Consider the following 19,302-nt stretch of genomic DNA (forward strand, 5'->3'; position numbering starts at 1 on the left):
AGCCAAGGCAGGCAGATCACCTGAGGTCCGGAGTTCAAGACCAGCTTGACCAATATGGCGAAACCCCATCTCTACTAAAAATACAAAAATTAGCCAGGCGTGGTTGCTTGTGCCTGTAGTCCCAGCTACTCAGGAGGCTGAGACAGGAGAATTACGTGAACCAGGGAGGTGGAAGTTGCAGTGAGCTCAAATCGCACCACTGCACTCCAGCCTGGGCGACAGAGATTCCGTCTTAGAAAACAAACAAACAAACAAAATGCTTCATTTCAGTGACGCCCTGAGCTGGGAAGGAGTAAAGACTCATAGGTGAAAGAAACTAATACATGTATATAAAACGCTTCTTTTCAGTGATGCCCTGAGCAAGGAGAAAGTAAAGACTAAGAAGTACTAATCTTTGGAGCTGCCTCTGACCTGCAAATCCTGCAGTGAATACTCTTAAATGTTTTAGTATCTGTCCAGATGATATTGGTACCCAGATCCTTTAATTATACCTCTGATATTCCAACTGTTTTGCTCTTACCTGGATTTATGCTGCCGATCTTGAACTAGTATCTTAAATGTAAAATGGCACCCAAGGCAACACTTTGAAGTTTATTTCCAAAGAGCATAAAAATAAAATGCCCTAGTCTTCCTAAACTAGGTATTACTTAGAGGGAAGAATTTCTTAAGACAGGATCATAGAGAGAGTACTATCATATACTACATTCATAACACTAATATATAACCACATAGATATTTATTGTATACACAAATAATACTTGGGAAATCTGGATTTTAAAAAGTCAGCAAATTTTTCTAACAGTTGCCCAAGCTATACCTGGGCTCTATTGAGCTGCAGCTGGAGCTGGAATGGCTAGGATACACAAGCGGTGTCCTGAGGCAACACAGGGTGGTGGGGTCCTGGCCTGACCTACAAAACTATTCTTCCCTCTTAGGCCTCCAGGCCTGTGATGGGAAGAGCTCCTGTAAAGTCTCTGAAATGCCTAAAATTGGAATCTGGGGGGGATGCATAACACCTCTTAACATACCATGGACTGATGTCTGTGTTATTTTGCTTACTCTCTTATTTCATGGTCACATATATTTTGTGGTGGGTGCATGGAGACTACTTTTTTTTTAAACTAAACTAAGAATGCCTCATAAGATTTTTCTTTTTTTCAGGTCAGTTGTCTTTTTTATTTTATTTTTTTTTTTTTAAGATTTTTTTTTTTGTAGAGACAGTGTCTCTCTATATTGCCCAGGCTTGTCTCAAACTCTTTGGTTCAAGCAATTCTCCCACCTCAGCCTCCCAAAGTGCTGGGATTATGGCATGAGCCACCATGCCCAACCTACCTAAGTCAGTTGTCTTTTTGACCAGAGCGTCACAAAATATTAATGTACATACAGATCACCTAAGAATTCTGTTAAAATGCAGATTCTGCTTCAGTAGATCTGTGCTGTGGCCTGGGAGCTTGCATTTGTAACCAGCCCTCAACTAATGTAGATCCTGCTGATCCAGGGGTCACACTCTGAGGAGATACAGAAGCTGTAGAGGAATCCAGTCTGTTCTGTCACAGGAGGATCAGGCGGAGTGCTGTCTCCTCCCATTTTCTCAGAGATGTTATTGCTTCAAGCCATCTCATTATCTTCACCCTTTCCTTCTCTATTGATTCTTGGCTCCCAGCATGTAATTAAGTTTCAGCCATCTTATAAAATACTTTCACTCCATTTCTCCTGAATGTTTTTCCTTCTGGCTTCTATTAAGAGCTGTCTCCATTTCCTTGTTCTTTTTCACACTTCTCTTCATAGTCTGACTTCTTCCACCATGGCCAGAGTCATCCTGGTCTTCCTAAAAGCCACACGTAACAAATACTTTTCTGGGTTTGTTTGGTTTTTATTTTTACTTTTAGAAAAAGTTTATTATAAAAAAGTAATTGCATGAAAGAAAACTTGCAAAATAGATAATAAGTAAAAGAATAATAAAAACATATTCATAATATGTAAAGGCTAGAAGAAAATGTAACAGCAATGACTGTATAGGCACTCAAAAAGCAAGAATTATAGCTTTTTTTTTCTTCTGCTTTTCTGTTTTTAGCTTAAACAGTCCTTTGGGAATATTTGATACTTTTGACTACTCTTCAGTAAACTTTCTTAGCTCCATGACACCATTTTCTCTCTCTCGCTTCCTCCCCCTTCCCCTCTCTCTCTCTCCCTCTGTCCCTCTGTCCCTCTGTCCCTCTACCCCTACCCCCACCCCCACCTCACTGGCCTTCCCCAGATATTCTTTACCAGTTCTTTTTTCCACTTTGAGATATCACCTAAGTCTGTTACTTCAGGTACCCTTTTAGGCTGTATGTTCAGCTCCACCCTGACAGCTGCTGCCTAGACAGTTGTGCTGAGTGATCTTCACACCTTTCCAATTTAACACATCCAACTGAACTGACAGCCCTTCGCTATTCTAGTCTGCAAATCTTCTGTATTCTATAGTGTTCTTTCTCTTACCCCTTCACATTGATTTATTCAGTTAATACGTATCACTTTTCACCTGTTATTGTTTCTTCCTATTAAATTGTCCTCTGTCATAATTGTATCCTAATTGGACTTCCTGTCTTCATTTTTCAGTCCTTTTACACTGTGACCTCTGGGATCTTGTTAAAAATGAAGATTGAATGTCTCTCTCCAATTTTATTAACCATGCAGTGGTTCCCCACAGCTTCAGCATCAAACTCCTTAGCTTGGCATACAGGATGCTTTGATTGCCAACCCTTCACACCATATGCTCTCCATGGTAAACTAAGAGTCGATCAGCTTTACAGTGTTCTCTCTCCTTCTCCACAAAAAAAGTATTCTGTGCACTTGAAATGCCCTTCCTTCCGACTTGATCCTCCAAGGATATGGTCAAGTCTGATCCCTTCTCTGGAGTGTGTTCCATGACACCAGCGTGTCTTCCTTCCACCACCAGCCACCACACACGGCATCTGAACTGATAGACTTTTTCTTCTACTCATTCCTGTGTCATCCTGGGCATGAATTCACCTTGGCATGATATCATTGCACTTGTTTGTCATGTCAGCCCACCATAAGGATTGAGTTCTTTAAAGACACAGACTCTTGTCATTTCTGCAGCCCCCACATGTTAGATAACAAAAGTTTGGATGAGTAAGTATATATTTGCTTCAACGATGTTCTTCTTCCTTTAGTCTTTCATTCTGATTATGCTTTGGTCCCATTTGTTACATGTAGGTGGAATTCTGTCCTAAACCTTATCTTTGCCCAAGCATTTTAAAACATGAGATTTTAGAAACTCCAGATGAGGCTGGGCATGGTAGCTCACACCTATACTCTCAGCACTTAGGGAGGCCAAGGTGGGCAGATCACTTGAGGCCGGGAGTTTGAGACCAGCCTGGCCCGCATGGCAAAACCCCATCTCTACAAAAAAATAAAAAATTAGCCAGGCATGGTGGGACACGCCTGCTGTCCTCCCAGCTATGAGGTAGGAGGATCACTTGAGCCCAGGAAGGAAAGGCTTCAGTGAACTGAGATCATGCCCCTGCACTTCAGCTGGCGCAACAAAGGGAGACCCTGTGTCTCCAAAAAAAAAAAAATCCAGATGAGCAAATTGGCCTCTAATCAGGTGCTTCTTCCTTCAGTAGCTGCCTGGAATCTTTGTGGGTTGAAAAGGCCTTTTCAGATGGAGAGATGTTAATGTCATAATGGCAGGCCAGGTAAACCCCCACCCTTCCCAGAAGCCTTATGCTTATGCTGCTGAAGTACTAGATGCCATCAAGACAATAGCTGAAAATACAACCAGCTAACCCTAAGACAGGTTGCACTAACCCACCAAGCCACCTAAATTGACAGGATAGATGAATTTTAATGTCCAGAGAGAACACGTGACTTACTAAGACATTAGTAACTAGGAAGACTACCAATTTCAAGGCCCCTTGCTAATACTTGCATTCTGTCTCAGTACTTGAAAGTCTGTAGACCTCATTTGCATTGAGGGACCATCTTGTCTTGGGCTTTGTTGTAAGTGGTGGAATGAGTATTTTTATATAGCTGTAATGAGATTGTAAACTGAAGGCTTTGTTGCACCCTTAAACCGATTCTGAGTGTTAAGCTCATGAATGCGTACCACAGGACTTCACTGGAAATCTGACCTGGCCTTCCTCAGCAGTTTTCCAGTATCCCTTGAGGATAGCTTAGTTTAATAAATATTTACCACTCTCCTCCACATTTTGGTAGACTTGGCTGACTGGCATCAGCTTCTTCACCTCTAATTTGGCCATCATCCCCGGAACTTCGTAGATGATCCAAACTCTGACTTTGAAAGTTGCATCCATTTTCTGTACTTCTAAACCAGGGTGGCTAAACATTACCCAAGAAAATTATGCTAATAAATGCATGTCATACACTTACACACTCACATATTTCTGTAGCTTATATCCCCATATAGGTGCACAATTACATAGATCGCCATCTACCAAGACTTTCCCATGTGTACAACGTATTAGAATTCCATATGTCTAAAAGACATTTTTAATTCCTTCCTTGAAAACTGATTTCCTTCCTTTTTAATTTATCTCAATTCATGGTATACCCTTTTATCTCATCACTTAAACCAAAAGCAGAGTCATCCATAAACATATCACCATTTTACCCTGTCACTTACCAAGTCCTGTTAATTTCTTCACAACGGATATTAGGTTTGAGCTGTGCCATTCATTCTCGTTGCCACCATCTGAATTGGTCAGGCCCTCATTTCTTTCTTGGATTATTGCTCTGGAGTCCTCAGTCTCCCTGTGGCCAGCGTCGCCCCCTTGTGATTCATTCTCCAAACTCCTCTCATTTTGCCTGCTTGCTACCTTTTCAGGGTTCCTCTGCCTATAGGGCCACATCTCAAACTTTGTCTCACATTCCTGGCTATCCCCAGCTTCCAACAGAATTGAACTTAAAATCTTCTCCTCTGTCCAGAATGCCCTTCTTCCCCTCAATTTTCCTAAGGAATGAGTTGGAGTTTACCTTTCAGGACTTCCCTTGAAGGACTTTCCTCTCTCAGAAGTGGTCACACCACCTTACTCATCTAAGCAACTGAAGGTTTTTCTTCTACGTTCCCGTATTGGATTCATATCTATCCTGTATACCACATCCTTGAGATTTAAGGTATTCATACTTACCTGAGTGTCCTCAGTGCCTGGTACAAATCAAGCACTCAGTAAATGCTTATTAAATGGAAGAACTAAATTGCTAAGGAATCAAACATTTTTACGTTACCTCTGACAGAAAGTAGGAACAGGAAATTCTTTTTTTTAATTGAAAATATTTTAATATTTACTTTTGAATATAGATAAGCATTCTAAGAATAACTTGGAGTGAAATTTTTCTTCATGAGCTAAGTTTAAGTCCATCACTTGAATTACAAAATGTTAATCGTTAGTTTAGTATACTCAGTACTGAAGAGTAAAATGCTGCAATAATTATGATTTTTAAAACTATTAAGTTTACATAGAAAACCAATTACTCATCTGCATTGCTCAGCTTTTGCTATATTATGCTGCAGCAACAAACCCTAAAATAAACAACTATTTTTTTTTTTTTGAGTTCCGGGATACATGTGCTGAACATACAGGTTTGTTACATAGGTATACATGTGCCATGATGGTTTGCTGCACCTATCAACCTGTCATCTAGATTTTAAGCCCCGCATGCATTAGGTATTTGTCCTAATGCTCTCTCTCCTCTTTTCTTCAACCTCCCGACAGGTCCCGGTGTGTGATGTTCCCCTCCCTGTGTCCATGTGTTCTCATTGTGCAACTCCCACTTGTGAGTGAGAACATGTGGTATTTGGTTTTCTAGGAACAGCAAATTCTTAAATGCCATATTCCCCAAACCTTTCTAACCAAATAGTTCTAGTTGCTTCCCCTCTTTATTTCCGTGCTAAAATTAAGATGTGTTTAGGCTCCCTACTTTCCTTTAGTTAACATTGATACTAGTGATATTAATTTTTGTAAAGGGTAGGAAAGAGACAAAAGATGTAAATAATACAAATTTTATATACTTCCAAAAATAATCCTAGAAATCCAATATAATTTCTAGCTAAAAGAGTTTTAAAGGATGTAGGAAGTGTGTGCTTTTTATGTTCAATTTTAACTGCAACATAAAACAAATGAAAATTCCTTTGACTTGTATTAAAGATAACTGATTATAATAAAGGAAAGATATATGTAGTGAGAAGAATATTAGATTCTAATCCTGCTTCTGCTATAATTTTGTGTGGTCTTGGGCAAGTCGTTTCTCCTTTTGCCGCTCAGTCATGTCTACAAAATGAGAAAATTATAGATTGTAGATTTAGCAATGGCCCTTTTCCTTCTAGTGAAACACAAAGAAACTGTATGAGAGAAGTAACAGCACAACAGCTCTACTTTGGAACTAGTGATGCTATAGAAAGAGGTGGGGAAGAGGCAGAGGTTCTCCCTCCACAGGGCTGTCCCTACTCCCATCTCATTCCAAAAGGTGGCCCCTGCAGAATTGCCTTGAAATACGATTTAAAAGCCACTATTGGATGATGTGTGAGTTTTTCTTCACTGACCCTAAATCAGATAGAATCACAGAATTTGAAGAAGTCACAGAATTTGAAGAAGTTTCTTATTTAAACTCCCTAATATGAAATTCTAGTCTGCTGTCCTTTTCACCGGATTCTCCTATTTTTGCCCAATATCTAAGTCTTATTAAATTTATTTTGGGGGGCTCAGTGTGTACATTATATGTTGCCAATTCACTTTTTTAAGGTTTAGCTCTATTTAATCAAGATATTTGAATTGACTGTAGAGCATTGATCACCATTTCTCTCCTTAAATCTGTAGTGTCTGCAGGGCACATACACATTTAGCACCCGTACTCCCTTCTCCTGTTGTTCCCCATGTGTCTTTGCATCCAAACGTTCATGCCAACAGCTGACACACCTATTGAGTGCTTACTACATGTCAAGCATGGTTTTCAATGCTTTACATTAACCCTTCTAACAATCCTATGAAGTAGGCTACATTTATCTTTCCTTTATTAGGACCACTTACCTTTAATACAAGTCAAAGGAATTTTCATTTGTTTTGTTTATGTTGCAGTTGTAATTGAACATAAAAAAAAGCACATACTTCCCACATTATCATCCTCATTTTACAGAGAGGCTAAGCACTGGTTCCAGAGCAACACAGCTGGTAAGAAGTGGCACTGGGGTTTGGTCCTGGAGAGCCTGGTTCTAGAGCTCTCAGTAATTCTGCTCATTTTAAAGGTCTAACTTCATCCCACAACTATAGATTTTCTTGAAAGCAAAAGAAAGTTAACATTAATTTTCTTATTTGTTTACATACTTAGAATTTCTTTTAAGAAATAATGAAAACCTTTATAAATCAGTATAGTGACTGTCCCATAGTAAGTACTTAGTATATATTATTATTAACTTAGGCAAATGGATACCTGTAATGTTCATAGCATTGACTTTTAGCAGTTGAGAAGAAAATTAAACCACATTTTAGTTACCTCATATTTCTCAGTTCTAAGAACTAAAAGTCACTTGTTTACAAGATACCCTGCTATGTAGCATCTGTTCAAGATAATTAAACTGTCCAAAATACTGGTCTTAACCTAATTTTTATCTTGCCACCAGGTGGCAGCATGTTACGTAAGGAAGTAATTTAAATATTCTGTTGAAGCCCATTTATTTTCAATATTTTGCCTTAAAAACTGTCCAACCATAATAAAAATAAAATGGTATCTTATGTTCTCCTTTGCCTCCATTCTCTCCAGTCTATTTTAAAGGTCCTGTTAGCACAATATCCGTGAGACCTGCCTTAATCCTGCCCTGCATTCTCCTATCAGTGCAGAAAGTTTTTTTCTTCCATCTTTATGGAGATTTGAGCCGTTGGGCTTAGAATTCTGCCAACTAAATGGTTTTATTCCTACCTAAATGGTTCCTGTTGTTCAGCAACAATAGTTCTCCTCATCTTTGTATCTTCCATGGTACCTACAGAAGTTCTGAATATGTAGCAACAATTTTTTTCTTAATAGAGACAGGGGTCTTAACTACATTGTCCAGGCTGGTCTCAAACTCCCAACCTCAAGCAGTCTTCTTGCCTAGGCCTTCCAGAGTGCTGGGATTACAGGTGTGAGCCTGGCCAGTGACAACAGTTTAATAGGTGCCCTTGGCTAAAGTCAGTGATATGCAAGATACACATTAACATGTGTATTTACTGAATGTTTATTTGAATTACAACACATTTATAGCCCTTTGTGGTTACGTTTGTTTCAACTGTGCTATTGAAGCCCCTGAAATTTTGCCATAAGTTTAGGTATTACCAGTATCATTCAGATTAAATGCTGCCAAACACTGAAAGATTAGTGTTTGAGGTGGAAAGCAAGAGAATGAATGGCTAATGAAGAAAAGGAAGGTAAAGGACTGAACGTGCCAGTTAAAGCCTGGGGAAAATGAAGGGCTAGTGATAAAATGAGAGAGGCAGGCTTCTGATACTGCAACAGAGCACCTGCCACATGGGGAAGCAGGAGGAGCACCAAATTCAGTTGGCTGCAGAGAAATCTGTTTACACTTCATAATCGTGGATCTGCCTAGACATTGTTTGTTTCATGGTGCAAACAATGAAATCATTGAAACAAATGAAGTCATTTGACATCAGTTCGTCAACAAATATTTTTTCCTATTCTAAAACCTACTAGTTTTGCCTCCTGCTTGTCCCTTAATGAAGTCTTAAAAGAACTTGCCCCCAAAGAGATGCACATAAGCAAAAAGAAACCAGCAATTTCATGTAAGCCTACCTTACCCTGTAGGTATTTCCTTGCTAAGGGTAATTGAGTTTAACAAAGGCAGTTTAAGTACCTATGCTATTTTAGGTATTGTGCCAGAGATTCAAAACTACAGTATGTTTAATATCTATAGATAAGGTATTTTTAAGGGAATAGCTTAACCATTCAAATTAAACTAATTCTGTGAAGAACATTAGTACTGCCTTGAGGTATTTACCAAGCAATACTTAAAATGTATTTTTGTACTTTATATATATATATGGAATGCAGTGATCTGAAGATGGATTAGAAACATCCATACCTTAAAAAGTTTTTATTTGGGATTGATATTTAATGAATACAGTGAAATGATCAATTTTTAAAAATCCCAGCCAATGTATTGTATACATATATATTTCTCATCTTTTTGGAAATGTTTTGCATCTTAAGTGGAGGAGATTTTGTCTGTGATACCCAAGGCTCTTACCTTAGAACTTTTATTTGACCTCATAAGCCTTGATAGTATTTGGTTAATGTTCATTATATTTAGGAACTCAGCAGTTTCAAAGTCCATAGCCACGTATTTTATTTTTTGTATGTTTGTGCAAAGCCTAGTGTTATTACAAATAGCCACATACTTTTAAAACAGGTATATTAATGTCTACATTTGTCAGGCTGGGTTTCAAACGCCAAGGACTCATTAAAATTAGTCATTAATCACTTAGTAATATATATTAAATATTAATGTTTGTCATGAGGTATGTAAAACCCATTTGTATTGTATCCTCTATAATATGCTTAGGAGGTAGAAAATATTTGATTTTACTGTCTGTAATGTGTAATCAGAGATTGAACGACCAAGTAATGTAGCATTATCCAAAGATTATTTGTTATTATTTGTTGTATTTCAGTTATAATGAAGTTAATTGCATGCCTTTCAGATAAAAAATACTGTATGTACATCCTCAGTTCATCTGGTACAACTATGCTTAAAAGTGCTTAATAAAGTATTCATTACTATTTAGGTAATAAAATTAGTAGTGACTTATGAAATTTTATATAGCATCACTTTCTTAAGCCCGTTTTTAAAGTGATTTATTACCAGATGGGCAAAAATGCAATTTTTATGTAAATTGACAAATTTAATAATAACTTTTGTAGTATAAAAGTGCTTGTTTGTATGAAGTATAATTCACTTATGGGGCCTTGTAGTTCTATGTAATGTTGTAGTGAAATGTGCACATGTGGATGCTCCTGGAAGCACCTCCAGCCCTGTGAATTTATGTATCTGTTGACTTCAGTATTTAGTTAGCTTGATTTCTAAAGCCATCACAGTAATTGACGTGTTATTGGAAATAAAGTTAAGTTTTTCCTTATTTATAGGGATAACCTCAATTTTGAAGAATGTGAATCAATTCATACTTGGCTGAAAGCCAGTTCTCTCTTCAGTTTAGCTCCAGCACATACATGAAAAGCGCACTTGCATCCTAAGTGCCTTGTGAATCTGTAGTGATTAATTCTTCTCATTATTTTGCTGCAAATTCTCATGACCCTCTGTGATGATTCGATCAGCCACTTAGAGTTTATGCATATTCATATCTCTGTGCTCCTGCCGCAGACGTTCAAATCTCCTTCACTGACTGGTGTGTGCTTGGTGCAGTAATTGAGCTGCAGTAGATTGATTACTCTGGGGAGCTGTAAGGCCTTTAAAGGTGAAAACATATCAGTCCTGTTAATTAGGAAACAAAAGCTCTGATGGCAAGTTCAGCAGTCAAATGTTTCCAGTGTAGAAAAGATGAAAGGTATGATTTGTTCCTCTCCATGAATCCTGTTTACTTTTTAAACTTTGAATTAGGTCTGTATCAGTGGTAATGGAGTATAGCTTTCTTTTGTGAATTTTTATAGAATGCTAATTGAAGAGGACTTTACTATATTGATTGGTACTGTTATCTGTGATCTGTCAAATCTGATAGTTTAGAGCCTATTCAGAGTTTGTATATGCCTTCTATAGCATTGGTAATATTTATATAGAATTTCTAAATATTTTACATAGAGAATGCTTGTGTATGAATTTTGGTATTTATAGGCTTAATTTGATCTACAGTATTCCAACACTAGTTTTTTATTTTGACAATTTAATGGCAAAGAAGTTGAGCTGCCTTTTATCTCTTTATCAGAAGCATCCTTTGATTTTGCTCTCTTAAACTATATACTAAATAATATATTATCATGGCAAAAAAGGCCCTGTGTGGAACTGTATTCTCCAAAAGTAAGCTAGTTTTTGCATGGAGGATTATGCAGTTTACATATGTGTTTTTCTCTGTGTGCTATTCTCATATTCCAATATTCTTTTTTCCTCTCATGGTCATGATGTTTTATTTTGAGATATAATTCACATACCATAAAATTGATCCTTTTAAAATATACAATTCATAAGCTGGGTGTGGCAGCACACACCTGTGTCCCAGCTACTCAGGAGGCTGAAGCAGGAGGATCTCTTTAACTGGGAGGTGGAGGTTACAGTGAGCCGAGATCACGTCACTGCACTCCATCCTAGGTGACAGAGTGAGACTCTGTCTCAAAAATAAATAAATAAATAAATAAATAAATAAGCAAACAATTCCATGGTTTTTAGTCTAGTCACAAAGTTATGCAACTATCACCACTATCTAATACCAGAACATTTTAGTTACCCCAAAAAGAAACCTCATACTCATTAGCATTCTCTCCCCATTTTCCCTTCCATCTAGCTTCTGGCAACCAGTAATCTACTTTCTGTCTCCATGGATTTGCCTATTCTAGACATTTCATATAAATGGAGTTGTAGTATTGTTGCCTTTTGTGTCTGCCTTCTTTCATTTAGCACAGTTTTTCAAGGTTCATCCACATTGTAGCATGAATGAGTACTTCATTCCTTTTTATGGCCAAATAATATTCTAATTGAATATCCCAATTTTTTTTTTATTGACTAATGAACATTTCTGTTGTTTGCACTTGTTGGTTATTGTGAATAATGCTGTTTGTAATTCTAATTAGCATGTGCATACATCCTTTGTTCTTAATCTTAGGGGGAAGGCTTTCAGCCTTCATTTTTGAATATGATGTTAGGTATAGTTTTTCTTAGATGCCATTCTTTAGATCAGGTTGAGGAGTTCCCTTCTATTTCTAGTTGAGTTTATCATGAAATGTTGGATTTTGTCAAATGCTTTCTCTGTATCTATTGATGATCATGTGGGCTTGTTCTTTATTAATATAATGTATTACATTGATTGTTCTTTATTAATATGTTATATTAATATCTTTATTTGTTCTTTATGAATATGTATTACATCAACTGACTTTCATATGTTGAACATTATGATATTCTATAGAGCATATATAATGTTATTTTATTGCTTTGGTTTTATATAATATGAACCAATTTCTCTATATTTCAGGCATTTATTAATACAGCAAAAGAAATTTATGAAAAAATTCAAGAAGGAGTCTTTGACATTAATAATGAGGTATATACATATAAATATTGTTGGTCAATATTAATTTAGAATTCACTTCATTGTTTTATAATTTTTTTAATCCTAAAATCAATCATGATAATCAGTTAACACCATTGGTTTACAGTCATCCAACTGAAAAATTGGTATATGTGGTATAGTAGTTAAATATGTTCTAGTAGAACAACACTTTATCTATGGAAATGGATTAAAGTAAGTGACCCTATCCATTCATTGCAAGCAATGCAAAATAATATAAATCCCCCAAAGAGAAAAGAAAATCCACTTTTATCCACATGACCATATGGTGTCATCTGCTTTGGGAATAATGATCTGGTATATAAATGCATGTACTATGTACTAATGCAAGATGCTTTCTCTGTTATCTGGTATGAAAGAGGGAAATACCAAATTTGGAAATTACTCCCAATATAGCATAGCATGTTTTCAGGAGACTAAATATATATATCTGTGTGTGTGTGTGTGTGTGTGTGTGTGTATATATGTATATAATTGGCATTTGGCATAGGGTTTTTTGTAATGTTATTTTCATACTGTTTTGGTCAACATGATTAGGATAAAATGTAAAGCTTTGAAGCATCTATTTCAGTGTTCACCAAAGATCATCACTTGACCCACATCCCCACTCTGCATTTATCTGTTTTTATTTCAAAATGTTTATGTGGATGTAGCATACTTATTTTCACATAAATATTTTTGCCATGCTGTATTAAGATTTCTGGCTTCTGAAAGAAAAGCCCTGGTTTCTCCCCAGTTGCACTTAGAAAAGCATTGTGTTAGAAAGCCATTATGTATGTCTGTCTCATCCTATACATTAATGAGGCTCTCTGTTACTTCAGTAGTCTCTGCTAAAACAAACAGCAGTTTGCCTAAGGTTTCCAAAAAGTACATGATTTTTTCATTGTTTAATTTGGAGTAATATAGTTTCTCAATCCTATCTTCTGCGCTTATATGATAGTACTTCTCGAGTTAGTTTAAAGGTGACACCATTCAGAGACTAATGCCATATAAATTGAACAGTAATTGGGCCTCTATCTGAAAGAGTACATTCATTGTTTCTGTCTGGTTTCATATAGTAGCTGACTGCTTTACCGTGCCTTATGCAGCTTTGATTGTAATGTGCTGTCAGGAGCCAACAGGCCGTGCTATTTATTTGGCCTCATGCCAAGGCTGACTCCTTGACTCCTCAAGAAGTTGCTACCAGCCCAGAGGGGGCAAAACCAATGAGCCATAGGGCATGCTTTTTATTAAAGAGGAGTCAAAAGAGCGAAAAGAAACCACATCAGCTGCTGTCAATACTGAGCTAGTGCCAGAAACCCCAAGGCTACTACTGTTGCAGAACAACTGCCAAGCACTATAAATCTGAGATTTACTGTGACGTAAAGTTTCCTTAAGAGCTTAATTTCTGAAGCTACTGTATTACTTTTCTCAAAGTGTTGTATTTTTAGGTAAAATCCACTTGAGGGAGTGAGGGTTAAGACATAAGTGTGAGTTTGATGAATGAAAGAACTACTCTGTGTGTGGGTTCTTGGCAAGCTGCCATGTCTTTGGGGATCATAGAAATTATTGATGACACAGAACACTCATATGCCCTTAGCCTGTACAGCTGATTCAACATGGAACAGAAACACTGTCTAGTGAAAAGATTTTACCTTGTATTAAAGCAGCATGGACTTTGGATATTTTTATGCTTTAAAGATTACTTGCAATAATTATTTTAAACGATTTCTGCATTACGAGAATTTCCTGAAAAGCAGCATTATCCAATATCTGTTTACCCCGAACCTGGTATGATAAAGAATTACTTTCAGGAACATTTCCACAGTGTTTTTAAAAGGAAGGAACAGCCCTTAAGAGAGATTGTTTTAATTCTTGCTAAAATCTACTTACTGTATTTTTCTCAGTTGTTTGATAAAATTGTATTATAAAGAATTAAATGAGTTTTTTAAGAATCTAGTTAAACTGTATCGTCTGGTTGTGTCTGGTCATATTTATTGTTCTATTCTCTTTTATTTCAGGCAAATGGCATTAAAATTGGCCCTCAGCATGCTGCTACTAATGCAACACATGCAGGCAATCAGGGAGGACAGCAGGCTGGGGGCGGCTGCTGTTGAGTCTGTTTTTACTGTCTAGCTGCCCAACGGGGCCTACTCACTTATTCTTTCACCCCCTCTCCTCCTGCTCAGCTGAGACATGAAACTATTTGAAATGGCTTTATGTCACAGAAGACTTTAATCCTTCAAATTCTTGTATAACTTTGAATAAATGGTTAATGTTCACTTAAAAGACAGATTTTGGAGATTGTATTCATATCTATTTGCATTTGATTTCTAGGTCAATTGATGTGATTATTTTTGTTAAATGTTGTCTTGTGCCCTTAACTACGAACTGAATTGTATTAAACACTACAAAGTCATCTTGAGTATTTTAAATCGGTTTGTGTAGTTAGGTTTCCCAACACCTGTGGTTACCTAATGTTTAATATTATAGAACTGTCCTCAAAAACTTTGTCAATTTTCAAGGCTATAAGGAACAGAAGGACTCTTTTAATTCTGTATTTATCATTTACTTTCTGTATATATAGTTTAATAACCTGCTTGGGTGTAATTTGCCAAGCTTGAATTCTTTAATGCATTTGCATAAATTCTATACTGTTTAGAGCTTAAAGCTACAGAAGCATTGTTAGGAATTGCTTGGACACTGAATTTTAAACTTTTTGACATTGTTAACAAGCATGTTCATCTTTTCTTGTCACTAGTCCAAGAGAAATATGCTTAATGTATATTACTAAAGGCTTTGTATATGTTAACCTGTTTTAATGCCAAAAGTTTGCTTTGTCCACAATTTCCTTAAGACCTCTTCAGAAAAGGATTTGTTTGCCTTAACGAATATTGTTGGAGAAAAACACAGTATAATGAGTGAAAAGGGCAGAAGCAAGAAATTCCTACATCTTAGCGACTCCAAGAAGAATGAGTATCCACATTTAGATGGCACATTATGAGGACTTTAATCTTTCCTTAAACACAATAATGTTTTCTTTTTTCTTTTATTCACATGATTTCTAAGTATATTTTTCATGCAGGACAGTTTTTCAACCTTGATGTACAGTGACTGTGTAAAATTTTTCTTTCGGTGGCAACCTCTATAATCTTTAAATATGGTAAGCATCTTGTCTGTTTTGAAGGGGATATGACAATAAATCTATCAGATGGAAAAATACTGTTACAAAGTAGAAAAGCTTTAGTAATTTACTCAGTGTGGTGGTTTTATCCTTTTTTTCTTTTTCTCCCTTGGTCTATAATGAAATTGTTATAGCAGTGCAAAATAAAATCCTATGTATAAAAGTGTTCTTTTTTTTTTTATTATGACCACCTCTTTTTTAATGTATTTTTAGTCCCCTTACAGCTTTTACATGTGTTGAAGCATGTTTTTTAAAAGGGTCAGAATGTTTTAACACTCAACCCTTTTTAAAAATTTTGCTAAAATGTGACAAATCTCACTATATTGAAATTCTTTTTGTTGATGGTATAAGCAATGTAAGCAAGTGTTTTCTACTCTTGAACCAGCACAAAAGCACTTATGCCTGAAAAAAAGCATAAAGAAGTTCTAATTCTGAAACTACTTTCATTTCACTCACGGCCTTCAACTTTCTACAGGTCTTCCCTGAAGATTCAGCAATACTCTGTTAAAAGTTTGACAGTACTCCTGTGGGAAATCACCAAATGCTATCATAGTTTTGTTTTAACTATCTCCTTGAGGGCAGAGGGAAAGGTGAGAGAAGATCTATTTTGGTGGGTATTTGTAGTACAGCCTTTTTCTTTCAAGTGGCCATATCAAATACACTGGTCTTACTAACCACTCTCTTTACCAATGAGTAGAAAAAGTTAAGGCAGCTGGGAGAGGTTCTGCTCTATACCGAGAAGAGAATGATTCTTTGGAAATTGTTATTTTTAAGCTTCTGTTAACTTTTCCAGAAGTTTAATGTGTTTCTTTTCCATGCTTTCTCCCCCAATTCTTTTATTTGAAGAAGAGAAATTAATGACAAAAACAACAAACCAGGACATGTATTTTAATACCCTAAGGAAAAGTGGAACCCTCAAATACAACTCCTCCCACAACCACCCTAATGTGCCTCAGTCTGGCGCAGCAGGTGGACTTCTCAATAGTTCATTTCCACATTCTCTACAAATCGCATCTACCATTAAGGAATATGTTATGAATCCTTTCTGTGAACTCTTTGCTCATTTTATTATCCCTGTCAAATAATGTAATATTGGTACCTGCAGTTGAATTTGTAATACTGTAATTGAATTTTTAGTTGATCTTTGATCAACTTTTATAGCATCTATGGACATAGAAAATCAGTCACTGAAAAAATAAACACAGCTTTCAGTGTCTCACTCAACATTTAACATTTCAAAATTGTGATCTTCGTAAAAATACTGTTACCATTCGTCTTCCAAATTTAAGACAACCGAATGAAAAGCCAATTTTTTGAAAGAATGTGGCATATAATTAGATATACAACTGAAACAGGATATACAACTGCATACAATTTGTTTTTAATGATATTTTAAAATAGCCTGTTAACAGGAAAATAGTCCCTATTTATCTGCTAATGGTCAAAAAGGGTTGGGATATAAATCGTACCAAAATGTTTCCAATCACTCAGAAAAACTGACTCACATCTGGCTTTGGAACACCTTAAACATTTATTCTCTCATACATAGTAAAGCCGCATCTCAGTTTATTTAGTCCTGAGGTTGGCAGCATGAGGTTTGATTATATGAATAAAAGATACACAAAGAGATAAAGCTGTTTAATAATAAACAGGAATTGACTGTACAAATAGGTAAACCAGAGTGTCTACCTGTGTTTCTCAAGAGTTTAGGTGTGCTTTATGTTTACATTAAAATGAAGCCTAACACCACGGTAGATCATCTCATCCTCTGTTGGGATGGACCAGGTATTATTACTCTCTTGGTTGAAGTCATGATAGAGAACTTCATTTTATTTATTTTGTTTATTTTATTTTGGGAGACAGAGTCACTCTAGTCCCCCAGGCTGGAGTGCAGTGGTGCCATCTTGGCTCACTGTGACCTCCATCTCCCCAGGTTCAAGTGAGTCTCCTGCCTCAACCTCCCAAGTAGCTGGGATTACAGGCACCTGCCACCACACCCTGCTACTTTTCGTATTTTTAGTAGAAATGAGGTTTTGCTGTGTTGACCAGGCTGGTCTCGAACTCCTGTCTCAGGTCATCTGCCCGCCTCAGCCTCCCAAAGTGCTGGGATTACAGGCGTGAGCCACCGCGCCTGGCCAAAAACTAAGTGTCAGTCTATGTATTAGTATGAATTAGTTTTACAAAATTATGAGGCCAATTCTTAAACATTGAAGAACAAAGTGCCAAACTCCTGATAGAAAAATGGAGGAAAATGAGCAATTTACAAGAAAAGATATAAAATGTCCCTAAAATGCATTTTTAATTCAAACATAATGTAAGTGATGGATACATTAATTTGCTTCACTCTAGTAACCTTCTTCTATTTATGTGTATCCCATAACATGTTGTGTACTTTTAAACACAATAAAATTTATTTTTAAAAATTCAAACATGCAAATTAAAGCTAAGATGCCATTTCTCACCTATGAGACTGGAAGAAATGTCAAATACAATGCCACCTTGTATTGGTGAGGCACCTTTGTGTGTTGCTGGTAGAAGTGCAAACTGGAACTACCTTTCTGGAGGGGAACTGGACAATACCTAATAAAATTATATATACACTTGCTGTTAGCCCAGAAATCCCACTTGTAGGAATCTGCCCAAGTGATAATTCTCCAATAAAGCAAAAGCTCCATATGCACAAGGTTACTTTCTGCAGCATTGGTTGTAATTAGAAATTATTGGAAATGAGTTACATGTCATTTCCACTTATAGTGATTCAGTAAACTATAGTGATTCAATGAACTATGTCCATCCACACAGTGGAGTCCTACACAGCTATAAAGAAGGATGAGGAAGATCTCTAGAATACACTAGAAACTAGTTACAAACACTGGGTGGGTACAGGGTGAAAAGTAACAGGGCTGGGAATAGGATGGTTGGGACAAGAGAATGTTGCTTCTTTCAGGGTACATTTTTTGTATGGCTCTGACTCAACTATGGTTATGTTTCACATAACCCAAAATATAATTAAAGTCAACCATGAAGTGCAGGAACTCGGTAAAATACAAACTATTAATGAACTTGTCAAATGAGTAACACCACACTGAAGGGGTAGGGAAGAAAACCAACATATATAACTTTGGAAAATAGTATTATCACTGTTTACTGTAAGACTGAAGACAAAATGAACGATCACAAAGGCTGTAGCTAGTAAAGGGGATGGGTTAGCAATGCAAAGCTACCTTTCACATAGACTGAGCAAATAAGTAAATACATTGTGGATAATGAGAGCAAAGTTCCTCATCAAAAATGCATTGCAAATAAGTTGAGAAAGGCTAGAGTGAACCTTGTGGTGGTAGGTTGCAATTGAGGAGATCATGAACTCGTGGGTTTTATATGTACAGATGCACCGTGAGTAAACATGTTTCTTCACCTTTGCTGAGAGGGCCCAGTAGCAATGAGCATAATGCCTACTGCCCATTACTGGTTTCTAAATAGCTTCTCTAATAAAGGAAACTAGGGTTCATTAGAAAAATGATTGATTTCCTGGGTTGGGGCAGTGAAATTAGAAAATGAGCCTGGAATATCCTGCGATATCAGAGAAAAGTAAGGAATGGTTCGTAAAATGATGGGGCAGAGGGGAGTCAGGCCAAAGGACACTAACTAACGTGCTAGTAATGGATCGCAAACCGGGGAGTGAGATAAATATCCATAAGTTTATATTAATATGAATGATTAAGTAGATGGGAAAGATGCAGCTCTTCCTTACATTAGCGACCAGTTAGTAAAGATAAAAGGGATGATGTAAACAGAAAATCTACAACACAGTCATTGTTAAAGGCAGGAATCAAT

At 36.7% G+C, this 19,302-nt stretch overlaps 1 protein-coding gene across 2 annotated transcripts in view; it reads left to right on the forward strand.

Annotated features, from left to right (window-relative positions):
* The window catches only part of RAB2A (RAB2A, member RAS oncogene family), a 103,425-nt gene extending 87,653 nt beyond the window's left edge, over positions 1 to 15,772 (forward strand). Inside the window, 2 exon segments of one of the 2 annotated variants that reach the window (NM_001193860.2) lie at positions 12,210 to 12,278; positions 14,306 to 15,772. In NM_001193860.2, coding sequence (NP_001180789.1) covers positions 12,210 to 12,278; positions 14,306 to 14,401 — 165 coding nt within the window. In that variant the 3' untranslated portion in view covers positions 14,402 to 15,772. 2 annotated transcript variants of the gene reach the window in all.
* The last annotated feature ends 3,530 nt before the right edge of the window (positions 15,773 to 19,302 follow it).

Source organism: Macaca mulatta, chromosome 8, assembly GCF_049350105.2.
Source record: "Macaca mulatta isolate MMU2019108-1 chromosome 8, T2T-MMU8v2.0, whole genome shotgun sequence".
Lineage (NCBI taxonomy): Eukaryota > Metazoa > Chordata > Mammalia > Primates > Cercopithecidae > Macaca > Macaca mulatta.